The sequence below is a fragment of the Nannobrachium achirus genome (genome assembly GCF_963921795.1).
Source record: "Nannobrachium achirus genome assembly, chromosome: 9".
NCBI classification, from domain to species: Eukaryota; Metazoa; Chordata; class Actinopteri; order Myctophiformes; family Myctophidae; genus Nannobrachium; species Nannobrachium achirus.
This window is the reverse complement of record NC_137818.1, coordinates 28181306-28196741: the sequence shown is the minus strand read 5'-3', so window position 1 is coordinate 28196741 and position 15436 is coordinate 28181306. Positions and strand designations below refer to the sequence as shown.

General features: G+C 43.0%; 1 protein-coding gene across 1 annotated transcript in view; it reads left to right on the top strand.

The window, feature by feature from the left end:
- Window positions 1–12755, top strand: part of casz1 (castor zinc finger 1) — a gene marked incomplete at both ends in the record, with an annotated part of 60266 nt that extends 47511 nt beyond the window's left edge. Inside the window, 5 exons of the mRNA XM_080733692.1 lie at window positions 2039–2210; window positions 3903–4051; window positions 8298–8520; window positions 10297–10680; window positions 11467–12755. Coding sequence (XP_080589818.1) covers window positions 2039–2210; window positions 3903–4051; window positions 8298–8520; window positions 10297–10680; window positions 11467–12755 — 2217 coding nt within the window. The remainder of the gene's footprint in view (window positions 1–2038; window positions 2211–3902; window positions 4052–8297; window positions 8521–10296; window positions 10681–11466) is intronic.
- Between the last annotated feature and the right edge of the window lie 2681 nt (window positions 12756–15436).

Below are 15436 nucleotides of genomic sequence, written 5' to 3'. Positions count from 1 at the left end.
AAGTCCACAATGCGTCACTGATCCAATAGGTTGTGGGCTTGTAGATTAATTAAAAGGGTGCTTGTTTAGCGACACCGACATACAGCGAAGAATAAACCTCCAGCTACTGAACTTTCCCTACACTGACCGTCCTCCGCCTAGCAGACAGTGCTTTGCCTCTTGAGTTAAACGTGCTCACGTTTCACACAATGTAACTTTAATTGATTCAGAATGATAACGAGTCAAGCTGAAACGGGCGACTCATTTGGTAGGGACGGGAAGGCAGACTGTTTACGAGACTTCTCCACCGAAAACACTGTGTAAAGCATGGATTTCTTCTCTCACGAGTCTGCCTGCACGCAGCCACGTTCACGGTAAAACTCCCTCCGTCCCTCTGTAGACTACCTAATTTGGTTCAAAGGAAAACATAATCCATTGGTGTGATTATAATTGCTCGTTTCACATCGTGGTTGTTCCACGCTTCGCATAGACGATGCGATGATACTGCTCTTGCTTTTACCAACGCCAGTCGTCAGGCACGTGCACACAGACATCAAACGGGGCTTGAGCCCCTGCCTTTTTAAGAGAGAATTGTCCACCAAAGGGCCCTTTTAGAAATGTCAGCCCCTGCCTCTCTTAACATTCTCTGCACGTCCCTGACCAACGCGGTCCCTGACCAACGCGTGAGAGAGAGAGAGAGAGAGAGAGAGAGAGAGAGAGAGAGAGTGTGTGTTGTCTGCCTCAGTGGTGCGTGTTCCCCACACTCAAGCCCCCACCGTTGCGCTGTGTGTGTGTGTGTGTGTGTGTGTGTGTGTGTGTGTGTGTGTGTGTGTGAGAGAGAGAGAGAGAGAGAGAGGGAGAGAGAGAGAGAGAGAGTGTGTTGTCTGCCTGCCCTGCTCAATAGCGCCCCTCCTTTAACGTGTGTGTGTGTGTGTGGTCTGTGTGTGTGGTCAGGAGAGGTATGGCCGGCGACAGACATACACGGCAGGCGACAGACATACACGGCCAGTAACATCTTGAAAGCGAATCACAGGAGCGGCTACCACCGCTCAAAAAGGAGGGGTTCATGGGAAAAAGCAGTCTAGACTAAATAATAAAGAATTGGCCTGCTTAGATATATGGGACCCTCCCCAAATGTGCATAAAGGAATGATTTGAAAGGCATTCAATGTTTTTTTTTTTTTTTTTCTATGTTCACGATGCAGTAGTAATGTAAATATAATGTGAATGTAAGGTAATTATGGTATAAATATGGCAAAATGCTAAAAAGGGAATAAAACTCATTCTAAATGTAACATCCTATATTAATTTCTGTGAACAAGAGATTGCAGTGACTGAACTTACTATAAACCATTTAACCACTTAAGCCCTATGTTTTACTTAGTCATACAATGGCCTTGCATGAAAATAGCTGATCTCATCTCAACAGCTTGTAGATAAGCTATCTTCGCAGTTTTTTTATTTGTTTTTGAAAATGTCTGAAAATGTTTGCCTATAATAACGTCCCCAAAATACGCACGGCAGGTTTGATAGTGGTTAAATGATTTTGAATGATGTTTGTTTGCAGTGTTGTAAAGTAACTAAGTAGACCTACATTTACTTAAGTACTGTACTTAAGAACAGTTTTGAGGTATTTGTACTTTACTTGAGTTCCAATTTCCAATACTTTTACTTCTACTCCACTACATCTCGGAACCAAATATTGTACTTTTACTCCACTTTTTTCTTTTTTTTATAGTTAGTTTGCAGATATAAAATTATAATGTTATAAAGCATACATTAACCACTTTAGCTCTATTTTATACCTACGCTATTTGAAAATAGCCGATCTGCAAGCTCACAACGCGCTGCATCGCGACGCGTTGTGAGCTTGTAGACCATCTATATTCAAACATTTCGTATTTTAAATTTTGGTACTTGAAGTACATTTTGATGTCAACACTTCCATACTTTTACTCAAGTACATTTGGAATTCCGGAATTTTACTTAAAAAACGTGCATACTTTTTTCCACCACTGTTTGTTTGAAACTCTTTGTCTTGTCTCGTCCCCGGGCTCCAGCACTGCGAGTTCAGAATGAGGGGCCACTACCACTGTCTGAGGCCAGGCTGCTACTTTACCACCAACATCACCACCAAGCTGCCCTGGCACGTCAAGAAGCACGAGAAGGCGGAGCGCCGTGCCGCCAACGGCTTTAGATATTTCACCAAGAGGGAGGAGTGTGGCAGGCTGGGTAAGCACACGCAGACAAAGTGTTCTTTCTACCATGAGTTGTATTGGTCGCCCCGTTTTCCCCCACTTATCTCTGTCACCTTTTTTCCTTTATTTGTACCCTCACCCGCCTCCCTACACACATACACTCGCGCACACACCAGCACCCATCTCTCCCCAATTGGGAGATATATGGGCTAAGGGTGTGAAATCAAGAGAGATGTAGATTGATTTTGTGAGTGGATCTTCTCTCTCTGTGTTTACAGAGGGAGGAGAGGGAGATGCTCCCGGTGTTGGCAAATGCAATGTCACGCTATCAGAGCAATTCACATGCCATGAAACAAGCCTGCATGACTCATACACCTTTTGTTGTGAGCAGTACAGTTCTGTATGTATGCAGCTCGCATTCTGTGCCATCAAGTCCCACTGCCATCACACAGTATCTAGGCTGTTTTCGTCTTCCTTTTGCCCCTTTCTGAAATGAGCAATTAGGTTTGTGTTTGTTAATTACCTGGCTTGTCTGGCTTAGCCTGTTGTGAAGCCTCCATTGCCATCACACACAAATTAAAAGTGATCTCCTTTTTTCCCCCTTTCAGACAGTTACACAAGCTATTCTGATCACACGCGCGCACACACATGCAGACGCACGAGCACGCGCACTCACAGCAAACAAAAAAGCGGGGCCTAAACAGCTGTTTTTTGTCTCCAGCCTGATCTGCCTGGCTGTATTGTTTGGGTTGGGGGGGGGGGGGGCTGGCTGAAGGGATTACCACTGCTAGCACTCGAGTCATAAAGAATTGATGGGTTATACCAGTATCCATGGCAGCAACATTAAACTGAACACAGGCGATGATGTTACCTGGTTCCTGTCTCACAAAAGGCCCTCCGTGTTGCGGGGGTTACTGTTATTTGCTCAACTTTGCGTGTTTAAAACATTGTGTGTACAAAAGCTATTTGATGACACAGACGTGTTGTGCCCTTCACCGGGTGTCATGGTTACTGACATGCTAGCACCTGCCCAGCATACTACTCTTTCAATTATTTCTGCCTGCTTTTATATAATGGTATTTGATTAACAGGCACAAAAAGGAACATTCATTTAATTTAAAATCATAAAGCAATTAGAGCCGGAGCGCTTTAAAAACAGGAGGAAAAGAACAGAAGAATATGAAACAGACAACCGCCACCGTGGAGGAACAAAAGGATGGGGCGACAATGGAGAGATTCTGAAAAATGAATTTAATATGGGAATAATTGTATATTTACTTTGGTTTGCAGGGGTGTGTGCATTATTGGCCCACGGAATATGAGGATTTATTTATGTAAATTCCTAATTGAATAAAGCATGTCAGAGTAATAAAAGAGCTCCACAGGTTTGGTCCACAGAAGCCCCAGACTTGCTCAGTGTGACACTGGAGTGATCTAATATTCCTCCTACGTGTAACACTCCCAAACACTTTGAAATGCGATCCCTCTTTTGTCCCCGGCCTTGTCAACGTGTCAGTGTGCCATCACGACGTAAAACATCTAAAAGCATTTCCTTTTGATTTTGATCTCATCACACTTTGTCACACCGTGTCACTAACTGAGTTGGGCTGCTTTCACACACAGTACGTCACGGTTCAGACAAGAAAGGAAAGGCTGTGCGGCCAAGTTTTGCAGGTGTAATTGTGAGTTGTTTACCATGCGTACCCCTTTGTCTCCTTTTCTGCAGGCTGCAAGTATAACCAAGTGAACAGCCATTTCCACTGCATCCGCGACGGTTGTCAGTTCTCCTTCCTGCTCAAGCACCAGATGACGTCGCATGCTCGCAAACACATGAGGCGGATGCTGGGGAAGAACTTTGACAGGGTTCCATCCCAGGTAGAGTACTGTGATGATGTCCAGTGGTGGAAAAAAAGTACTTAAATGTTTTCCCAAAGTAAGAGTATCAATACTGCAATGTGGAATTACCCTGTTACAATACTTGTAGTGGAGTGGAAGTACAATATTTCCCTCTGAGATGTAGTGGAGTAAAAGTACTGAAAATTGGAAATACTCCAGTAAAGTAGATACCTCAAAAGTTGACTCAAGTACAGTACTTGAGTAAGTGCTCAAAAGGGAGCACTTAGATTGGGTCTCAACCACATGAACCCTAGACCTAGTATCCCTATTCTGGGAATTTCATAATAGGCCAACATTCAACAAAGATGTAAGAACATTCTGTGAATATAGAAGAACATTCAACAGCGCGGTGAGCTTGAAGATCGGTTGTTTTTTTGCTCTTTGACATACTGTATATGGAAGCACGTGGCGGTGTATCGTGGTTAATTTGTACGTTGTACATCAGCAAGAAAAAAAAAGCCCAGTTCCTAATTTGCACACCCGTGACAAATGTGACAGACATGCCTCGTACAGTAAAGTTTGGAGATTCTTCATTTTTCACCATGCTTCCTGTTCCTAGAGTCACGTGTATAAATAAGAATAACGAGCGCCTGGGTTGGCAGTTTGTAAAGCAAAAGAAAATACCTGTCATAGCCTGTCACTGCAGTCAGCGACAAATGAAACCTGAAATGGCTTTGATGGAGGTTTCTTTTTTATTGTTAAGCCCTGTGGTATGTACAGTATGCAGAAGAGAGGTGTGCACATGTGGTATTTCTTGTTCTATTTGTTCCATTTTGAACATTTCACATACTGTAAGACACGCTCTTAGGAAAGATTGGTGTGGGGTGAGGTAATGTTGTTTGCGTGCCTGCTAGGAAACACTTCATTTTGATGGTGACTTAAATCATATGAAGGGTATTCGTTCCAAAATACTGTATCCATTTACTGTTTACACTAGGAGAAAAGAACATTATATTCATTGATCAATATCCTAGAAAGACACATTACATCTTCACTATTTTGCAAGTGTGGGACTCAAAACAAAAAATGTCAACTTAAAACTAGAAAGTGTGGTTGCCGTGACGCAAAAAAAATCACATGGTAATTTCTTACCATTTGAATTTTCCCCATTCAAGTCAATGGAGAAAATGTATTCACTAATACATTAATGTCCCTTTTATGCCCATATACACTATCCCTGATGTCATCAATATCAAGCCCATATCTTGGAAAGCCCATATATGGACATACTGTGTCAGTCTCATGTGTTCTGTGATGTCAGACATCTATGATGTCAGCCATCTCCATATTTGGGAAAAGTTACATTTTTAATTAAAGTCAACGGAGAAAATGTATTCACAAATAAATGTATATAAATTAAACTATATATAACGTATCTCTTAGCAAAATAGCACGTCCTGGTGAAGCCGGTCGATATAATGTTATCCAATCACGAGAGAGAACTCATACAGGATACAGGATAAACAAGTGAAATTGGAAGTGATGACGCAATGAAATAAGCAGACAAAATCCAGAACACTATAAAATTGAAGCTGATAAATGGCTACTCTCTCCTGATTAAATGAAATTGGCAAACCACCTGAACAAATAAAAGAGAAAGAAAATATATATATATCCACAAGTTTCTACCGTCCCATTGTGCGTTGCGAAGAAGGTGGGTGCCTGGGTGGCAGTTCCCGGCGTCGCAAGCCGAGTTGATCTACAAGCTCACAGCGGTCGCATCTGCGTCGCAACGTGAGCTTGTATGTCAGCTGTTCTCTACAACAGTGTTTCTCAACCTTTTTTCTGCATGGGCACACTTTTCATGTCCCAAGAATCCATGGGCACACCAACATAATATGGGGGTGTAAATATCGTCACTGTCGGGAAGAAACCTTGTATCTCCAAGTTTCAAATTTGTATGTTTCTTCGCAAAGTTTTCACTAGTTTAAATCATTTTTAAAATGATAAATACAATACTGGCTTTCAAGCAGTTTTAAGGGGCACACTTGACCCTTCTCAGGGGCACACCAAAGGTCCCCAGGCACAGTGTTTGAGAAACACTGCTTTTCAAGTTTACCGGAAGTGTCCCAAACATAATGCTACAGTAAATACCCAAGGAAACAGGTGGTTATATTCTGTTTATGAATCCTTTAACTGACCATGTTAAAACAAAATTGTCTATCCGCCACTGCCAGGTTGATGCTTTTATTGAAAAGCTGCGTTTTGTGTGGATTTAATCATGAGACAAATGGCAGTTACTTGAAAGAAAATCAAGCGCACAAAATAAATGCTACCATCTTGAAATGGCCTTTACCGTATGATGATTATATTAAAATGACTGGTAGATATGCAATACAGCAGGGGTCGTCAACATTTTCAGGCCAGGGACCCCCAAACCGATGGGGAGATGGGCAGGGACTCGTAGGGTGGGGGTGGGGCTACAACATATATTGTATATTATGTATAAAATTGTGTTTCATGTGTTTAAACATACCATGTTATTGTGCATTCGATACTATGCTAGTAAAATAGATTAATATATTAATGCTTTAATTTTAAACATGCATGTACAAGTGGCCGTACCACTGCCATTTATAAATATACCTTATTAACTGAGAACCAATGTCAGTACTATCAATCTATCACTAACAATCGGTCAATTGCATAATAATCATGTATAAAAGCTATTCAAAAGAGACAGAATAATGTTTTTTTTTATATTTAAAAACAAATATAATTTCAGAGCCAGCAGATTTTTTTTATAAAACTATATAAAAAAATTGATTTTTTTGGGGACCCCCTGCAGTATCCCTGCGGACCCCCTGTTGAAGACCCCTGCAATACAGTATATACAGTATTAGTTGCGACCGTCAGGGAGCAGTTTACTATGAAAACCTCCACCGGCCGTCCGTCCGTCCGTCCGTCCGTCCGTCCGTCCGTCACACCTTTGTGACCATCAACAAACGTCACACCTTTGTTGATGTTTAAATCGAAGAGTCTTGGTCAAATACTTCTGTTGGTTTCTGCACTGATCATTTATACAATTCAGCTGTGTTTGCTCGTGTCATCATGATGAGGTCATAAATCAGCCATGCCCAAATATAGATTTTACGGGTTTACATGCTTACTCAGTTATTCGTTATGTGAAAGTCCTATGACGTCTATGATATCTGACATCATCATACATACATTCCCTTTTATGCCCATAAATGGAGATCCCCTCTGTAGAACCAGCCACTGACATCACTGTAATGTCAGGGGAACCAAATCCCTTTTATGCCCATATATGGAGATCCCTGTGATGCCAGGGGAACCAAATCCCTTTTATGCCCATATATGGAGATATGGAGATCCCCGTGTTGCCAGGGTAACCAAATCTATTTTATGCCCATATATGGAGATCCCTGTGATGCCAGGGGAACCAAATCCCTTTTACGCCCATATATGGAGATCCCTTATGTCATCAATATTAAGCCCATATCTGTGAATATCTTTGGGTACCAGATGTCTCCATATATGGTTAAATGGTCCGATATACATCACTGGCCAGAAGACCAAGAAATGGTGCAACCTCGCCCTTTGCTTTTCTCCCTATAGGCATCTTACTGGTAGGTAGTTGAATGAGGAATGCAGTATGGTGGTATGTAGGTAGTTATGGCCTTTGATGTAAGATTTTCACTTTCTAGGATAACTATATTTGCTATTCCCAGATGATGCCCTTTTAGGGTACCCCTTATGCCCATATATGGAGATCCCCAGGCTTTACTAATTAACATAAGTTTTATGCCCATATATGGAGATCAGTGTCCCAATGTCATCAGATATATGGGCATAAATGGACACAGGCAAACTAGATGGGCTGTATGGATATCCAGATGTGTGATGTAAGTGTTTTATTCCAAATGTGGCACCCCACAGACATATTTCCAGAAACAAAATCCCTTTCATGCCCATATATGGAGATTTCTGATGTCATCAATCCCAGGCCCTGTAAAAAACATGGTTGCTATGGTATGAGCAACTTATGTCTCCATATATGGAGATTCAACTTCAATGAGTAACCATGGCAAACTGTCAACTGCCCGTATGTCTTGATAATTGGTAAAACAAACTTTTGGCCTATTTGTGGAGATAAGCGACCAACGGTCGCTTATCTCCCGATTAGGGAGTCTTACTGGTATAATCTACATTGTATCTGGCTTTGCCCATGCTAAACACACTGTGCCCCCTTTGTGCCTCCCAGGTGATGCCCCATGGCCACAGGGCAGATGAGATGCAGCACATGTCCGGTGGCATGGCATCAGCCTCCGGCCTCCACAGCATGACCTCAGGCTACTCCAACCTGATGGATGAGACGGACGACTACATGGACTACATGGGTGGAGGCAGCCCCCTGGGCCTGTCCTCCGAGTCCTCCAACCAGGACCGCAGCTGCACCAGCACCCCCGGGCCAGGCTCCCCCGCAGGTTAGTACGCAGATATAGGCGCCAGTGGTGGAAAAAAGTACTCCATATATTTTTTTTTTACTGAAGTAAAAGTATCAATACTGCATTATAGAAATACTCTGTTACAAGTAAAAGTCCGGAATTCAAAATGTACTTGAGTAAAAGTATGAAAGTAGCAAAAGTTCACAATGCGTTGCGATGCGTCGCGATGCGTCGCGATGCGTCGTGATGCGACGCTTTGTGAGCTTGTAGATCGGTTATTTTCAAATAGCCTAGTAACTAAAGTTTTCAAATACATGTAGTGGAGTAAAAGTACAATATTTGGATCCGAGATGTAGTGGAGTAGAAGTAAAAAGTATTGGAAATTGGAAATACTCAAGTAAAGAAAATAAATATTACAAAAAAGTGTACTTAAAGGGGTACTCCACCACTTTTCAACCTATGTTCATATAATTGGTCCTCACTCAAAAATAGCTTTTCTTTTTTTTTTTTTTTTTTTTTCATGGGAGGGCTGTGGGCAGGTCAGAAACCCATAGTCTTGTGACATCATCGATTGCCAATCCAGCTTATAGAAACTGCAGGCTTTCTATTCCTGAAAAGTTGCAATTTTAAAGTGGAAGCCATTGTTCTCGCGATAATAAAAATCTAAATATTTTTTTCAAAAATATTGATTAATTTTTTTTTTGGGAAAATGATGATGTCACAAGACGATGGATTCTGAACTTCCCACAGCTCTCCTAGGAGACTTGGACTGAGTAGAAAAAAATTGTGATATTTTATCATGAACAATAGTGAGGACCTATTATATGAAGACAGGTTGAAAAGTGGTGAACTACTCCTTTAAGTACAGTACTTCTACTTATGTAAGTAAATGCACTTAGTTGCTTTACACCACTGATAGGCGCTATATATGGTCTTCTTTTCTGTGGAATACCACTACATTGTCGCTGTCAGGTGGAAACCTTGAATGTCACTATGTCCAAATATGATACTTTTCCAAAAAGAAAGAAAATGTAAAAGGTATTATTTAGTCACAAACTTTTCATTGGTTATATCTAGAACCCCAAAACAGACTTAACCACTTTCTCTTTCTAAGTAAAAAAAAAAAAAAAAAAAAAAAAACATATAAAGTTGAATAGATGCAAGGTTTATGCCCAACAGTGATGATATTGGACTTTAAATGTGTTTAAAAGTGTCAGCAGGTAGATCTGAGAAGCCTTTCCTAAGAAGGAAAGAGTGCAAGACCGATTTTGGTTACAGTATACATCATTAGTCAATTCATTTTTCATACATCATAATCCACGGTGAAACAATTCAGTTATTGTTACGTCCAGACGAGTTATTTCACAGGCTATATTCTGCAGTTATGGAATTTAGTTTAAAATGCGGATAATACATCTCTATCTGCTTGGTCAGCCTTAAAACATCCTGTATCCTGTACTGTGTGAAACTGTGATGAAACGATGACGTTAAGCAAAGGTCCTATTTCTTAAAACTATTGAACGGACACACATTTTCTTTTCTTTTTTTTCCTCCAAAATCTGAGCCTGCCATCATTCATATGATTTTTCATGGTTCTCCATTTGTTGCTAATACAATCCACTACTCTCATCATTGTTGCTTTGGCTGGTTGTTGGGGGTTACTTGTCTTGATTGGGCTTCATTTTGTATCATTCTCTTATCTTTCCCCTTCTTTTTACTTCCCATCCCTGTGTGTATGATTGGATCCTCTGTGTTTTGTGTCTCCCCTCTGTGTCTGTCCTCCTCCACCTTTCCCTGGTCAACCTGTCTCTCCAGGACAAGGCTACCCCGTCACCACTTCTTCTGCTTCTTCCACCCCTGCTGACACTAGCGCTCCCCAACACGCACCACCTCCTCCTCCACCCCCTCCACCTCCACCACCACCACCTCCACCACTTCCTACTTCTGTTTCTGTCCTCGCCTCTCATCATGGCCTCCATCAGTCCCAGGCCCCATCTCTCTCTCCCGCTCTCCTCCGACCTCCCCTTACCTCACTCCCGTACCTCCTCTCTCCATCCTGTCTGTCATACTCTCTGCTCAGCGCCTCTCTGGGAGCCACTCGGAGTGTTGTCATGCCAACCAACACACCAGCTTTCAGCCCCATCATTGCCACTCCGTCTCCGGTTAAAAATGACGTCCCTATAGTACAGGATGCTGCAGGTACTTATCCCCGGTGCAAATCCAACACTGCAGCCTGTCATTCTCAATCCAGTCCAGTACTATATTCTACTGTCTTATCCAATATTATTTGACAAATATTTTATGGAGAGCCAAGGACTCCCAAAGCATGCAAAAACTGAAACCACCTCTAGGGAAACAACTTGTGCATGCTTACCTGTGGTGGGTACAATAACACAGGACAAAATGTCACAGAGCAAATTTTTATGTAATTACATCATGTATGCGTTCGTCACACTATAAGGTAGCATTCCACTTTATTGGAATTTGCTGGGCTTTGGAGTCAGTGCCGTAAATTCAGCACCTGTAGTCCCAAAGCCTTGGCCTTGTTTAGCCTCCATTAACAAAGACTGCATCACCGGCCTCTTATTTTAATCACGCCTCAAGTTTTATCGAGGCCTACTGCTTCCTGTCATGCAGAACAGGGATCACATCATTAGCGGTGACCCCAGGGGTGCTGCAGAAGGTGGGCACCCCTCGTAAAAAGCAACATGGAGATAAGAGTGGGCAGTTAAGACCAACAGCTCCGCCTCCGTTTGGAGGCGGTAGACACCCTGTAAAAGTGTCATGTTCCTTTTAGCAGCCAAGCAAATCTGTCATTTTCCCTCTCCTTTAATCATTGTGGGAATTAAGAATCTCGCTGCTTACTCAGCCATTAGCCACTTCTGGCTGAGTAAGGAGGCAACTGCTTGTTGTAGTTAGAGTTTGCACTGTGCTCTGACCAGTCATGTTTGTCTGACGTGCTTTTTATTTGTTCCCCATTTCTAGGCAATACCATCTCCATCCCCACGGCAGCGGGCGCCAAGAAACGCTTCTGGATCATCGAGGACATGTCGCCCTTCGGCAAACGCCGCAAGACAGCCTCGTCGCGCAAGATGCTGGACGAGGGCATGATGCTGGAGGGCTTCCGCCGATACGACCTGTATGAGGACTGCAAGGACCCGACCTGCCAGTTCTCTCTGAAGGTCACCCACTACCACTGCACGCGTGAGAACTGTGGCTACAAGTTCTGCGGCCGCACCCACATGTACAAGCACGCGCAGCACCACGACCGCGTGGACAACCTCGTGCTGGACGACTTCAAGCGCTTCAAGTCCTCGCTGAGCTGCAACTTCCCTGACTGCCAGTTCTCTGGCAACAGCACCCACTTCCACTGCCTCCGCTGCGGCTTCCGCTGCACCGACAGCACCAAGGTGACGGCCCACCGCAAGCACCACGGCAAACAAGACGTGATCACCGCCGCCGGCTTCTGTCAGTTCAGCTCCAGCTTAGACTGCGAGGTGGCCGACTGCAAGTACAAGCTCAAGTGCTCGCACTTCCACTGCACCTTCCCAGAGTGCAAGCACACTGTGGTGGGCATGTCCCAGATGGACTCCCACAAGCGCAAGCACGAGAAACAGGAGCGGGGAGAGCTGCCATCCGTGTCCCCCCACCAAGAAATGACGCACCACCACCTCGGTGGCGGCGTGTCGGCGATTTCCTCGGCTTCTCTGGGTCTTTCCTCTCCCGGTGGCCTGCATGGAATCGGCCACAACCACCACACCACCAATGCTCCTTCCATGCTCTACCCTCCGGTCAGCATGCACTCTGAGTACAACCCCCACCCATACCAGCCGCCTTCAGTCAGCCTGGACAGCTCTCTCAACCTGGGCACAGAAAACAGCAGCTCGCTGTTCTTCCTGAAGAACGCGGCCGGTCTGGGCCTCAGCGACTCACTGGACCTCAGCAAGAAGATGCACCACCACCACTCCACCATGTCCGCGGCCCCCGGTCCAAACCCCACCCCGCCGCCGGGGCTGTCGGCGCGGCAGGACGACACCACGGGCACGTCTGGCGACGCCGAAGACGACATGTCGCCAGAGGAGGAGGCCAACCCGGAGGAGGAGGAGGAAGAGGAGGAGGAGGAGGAGGAGGCGGAGGAGGACCTCAACACTGACTCATATGAAGATTCGATGCCAGAGCCTGACGGCGAAAAGGACAATGGCGAGAGTTTCGGTGCTTCCGTTAACCACACTGACGCTTCCCAACTGGAAAAGCCAGAGGGTGACGACCCCTGAAAGAATAATAATAATACAGACAGACTGTAGGAAGTGAAGATGAACCCTGTGTGTGTTCTAGGAACAAACATGATGAACCCTGTGTACTAGGAACAAACAGAAAATAAAGCGGCCTCATTTATCATGTTCATAGACTCAACAACAAAAAAATAAAAACACGGAGAAATGACGGCCCAAAATGATTTATTATGATGTTTACAAGATGACCAACATTATTAATTCAATTATGCATTAAAAGAAAAAATGAACGGAGACACAAAGAATTAGGCCCTCTTTTACACACGGGGCAGCAATGTAAACATTTTACTACACATCAGTCTTTTTGTGTGCGTGCATGTTTGACTTAATTTATTTTATTTCTGTTTTCACTTTTTTGTGTGGAAAAAAGAAAACAAAAAGAAAAACAAAATATCTCTATATAATTATATATGTAAGTGTGTGTGCGTGCGCGTGTGTGTGTATGAGAGAGAGGATGTTGATATACAAAAGGAAATAGCTGGTCCAGTCAACATGAACTGTGGGGCCCTGGTGTAAAAAGGGACATGGATCACCAAGGAGAAATTATGAAAGAGAATGTGTTCAAACATTTGATCATTTTTCTGTAACATTATTATTATTATTATTATTATTATTAATACACATTTGAGAGCAAAGGGTTAGCATTTTGCTTTAGCCTGTGCCCACCTCTCTCCAACGTTTTGCAAGGTATTTATTGTTATGTTCTCAATGAAATGTAGAATTGACCAGTGACTGCGCGGTCAGTCTCGGCTGCAGATGGGGCATCGACTCGCACCTCATGAGCAAGCTATCAGTGTATAAGCAGTCCTCTCTTGACATTCTGCTAGAACCTGTTCAACTAGCACCAAAAACCAAGCTCTCCCCCATGTCATTTCCCCCACTCGCCCACCCCTGTTGAGGAATCAAGTTTGTGTAATGGGTAGTGTGCACTTTTCTTTTTTTTTTTACTTAATTTTTATCCCACAATTTTTGTAACCCATTTTTTCACCCAGTGCTAATTGCCTATGTAATCCTGGGCTCTGCTCTCCCTCTGCCGCGCCTGGGGAGACAACGGACTGACCTCATGCTTCCTTCTATGCATGAGGAGTCCAAGTTGCTTCTTTTCACCTGACAGTGGAGATTTCCCTGGTTTGGACGTAGCGCGTGGAAGGAACACGTTATTCCAACCAGTTCCTTTCCCCTCCATCAGGCGCCCCGGCTGGCCAGGGGGAGGCATTATTGAGACCAGGATTACGTGCATGTTTTTGTGAGGGTATCAACCCTAGGAGTGTGCACTTTTCTATTAGCTGACGCCTGACGGTGACGACGACTAGAGATACACGGATCATATATTTAAAAAAATATATATTTTTGTTACCGTTTTGCATCATTGCATCGAGTTTTCGTTTTCCATGTTGTGTTGTTAAGTAAGATGCATATCGATTGGTAAGAGGGCGAGGGGTCATGGCTGATGACCAAGCAGCGGCGGGGGGGTCAAATGGACCGGCAGACAGGATGACGTGGGGTGATGGTGTCAGGGAGCTTGTGTTTGAAAATGTACAGACCCAAAAACGTTGTTTTTTGTTTTCCATTCACTCTGGCTGTGGTTGAGCTCCTATTGTAAAGATCAGTTTATGCTCCGTGGCGTGACGGCGTCACTTGATGACAAAGAAGCGATTTGAAGACGTGAACTGAAAATCAATTCTTGTCGGCAAGAGACGACACCATCACACTGCGGAACATGAATTAGGCTTAACGGTTTTTATTTAATATTTATGTGACCTTCCAATGAGACATTTTTAGGGTGTTATTGCACTTTTTAGGTTCATTTTTACCTTCGGAAGAAATATGACATATATCTTTTAACAGGGAATTTTGCTTTAAGATGTTTTATTTCACTTTTTTTTTTGTTTTGCTTTGATGCACAAATAGATGTTAGTGTGACAAAGAACTGTTGTTCTGTGGTTTATTTAAAGACTGGTTTTATTTGCTTCTGTCATTGGACGGTATGGTATAACAACTGTAAAAAGAAAAAAAGGGGAGGGGGGTGCTGAAAATATGGCGACCTGTCAAGAAACACTAATATGAACTGTGATTATAAATCAATTCTCAACAAGATCATGGCAATGCTCCGATAATGTAGAAACTAAATTACAAACCTGTCAAAGAAAGCCACCTTTCTGATTTCTATTCACCAAATGTGTAAAACAGACAGAGGTGTGGACGTGGACATTGTAGGCCTAATTATGAATTATGTCCTGAACTTGGCTTTGGAAATACATCTTCATAATATAGGGAAATGATGTGTGTGTAGATGATTCTCCAGATATTGTTTTGAGAATAAGAAGGAAAAAGAAAAAAAAGGTTGTACAGTATTTTCCTCTGTAAAAAAATAACTATATGAACAAAATGCTCTTTGATGAACAGCTTCCTTTAAAAAGAAAACCATAAAAAAGAAAAGAATAATAAAAAGTTAAAAATTTAATAGCCTCACGATAGTTTGCTTGTGTGCTTGGAATTTCATTTGTATCTTTTAATTTAAAATCCTAATTCTACGGTCGTTATACGGGAAGAAGTTAGCAAAAACACGTTAGGACCCTGTTCATACCGTAGCAATGGCATCTGAGATTCAGTTTTAGTTTTGTTTTTTTACTTTGATACTTTTGCATAAAAAAAACTTTCCT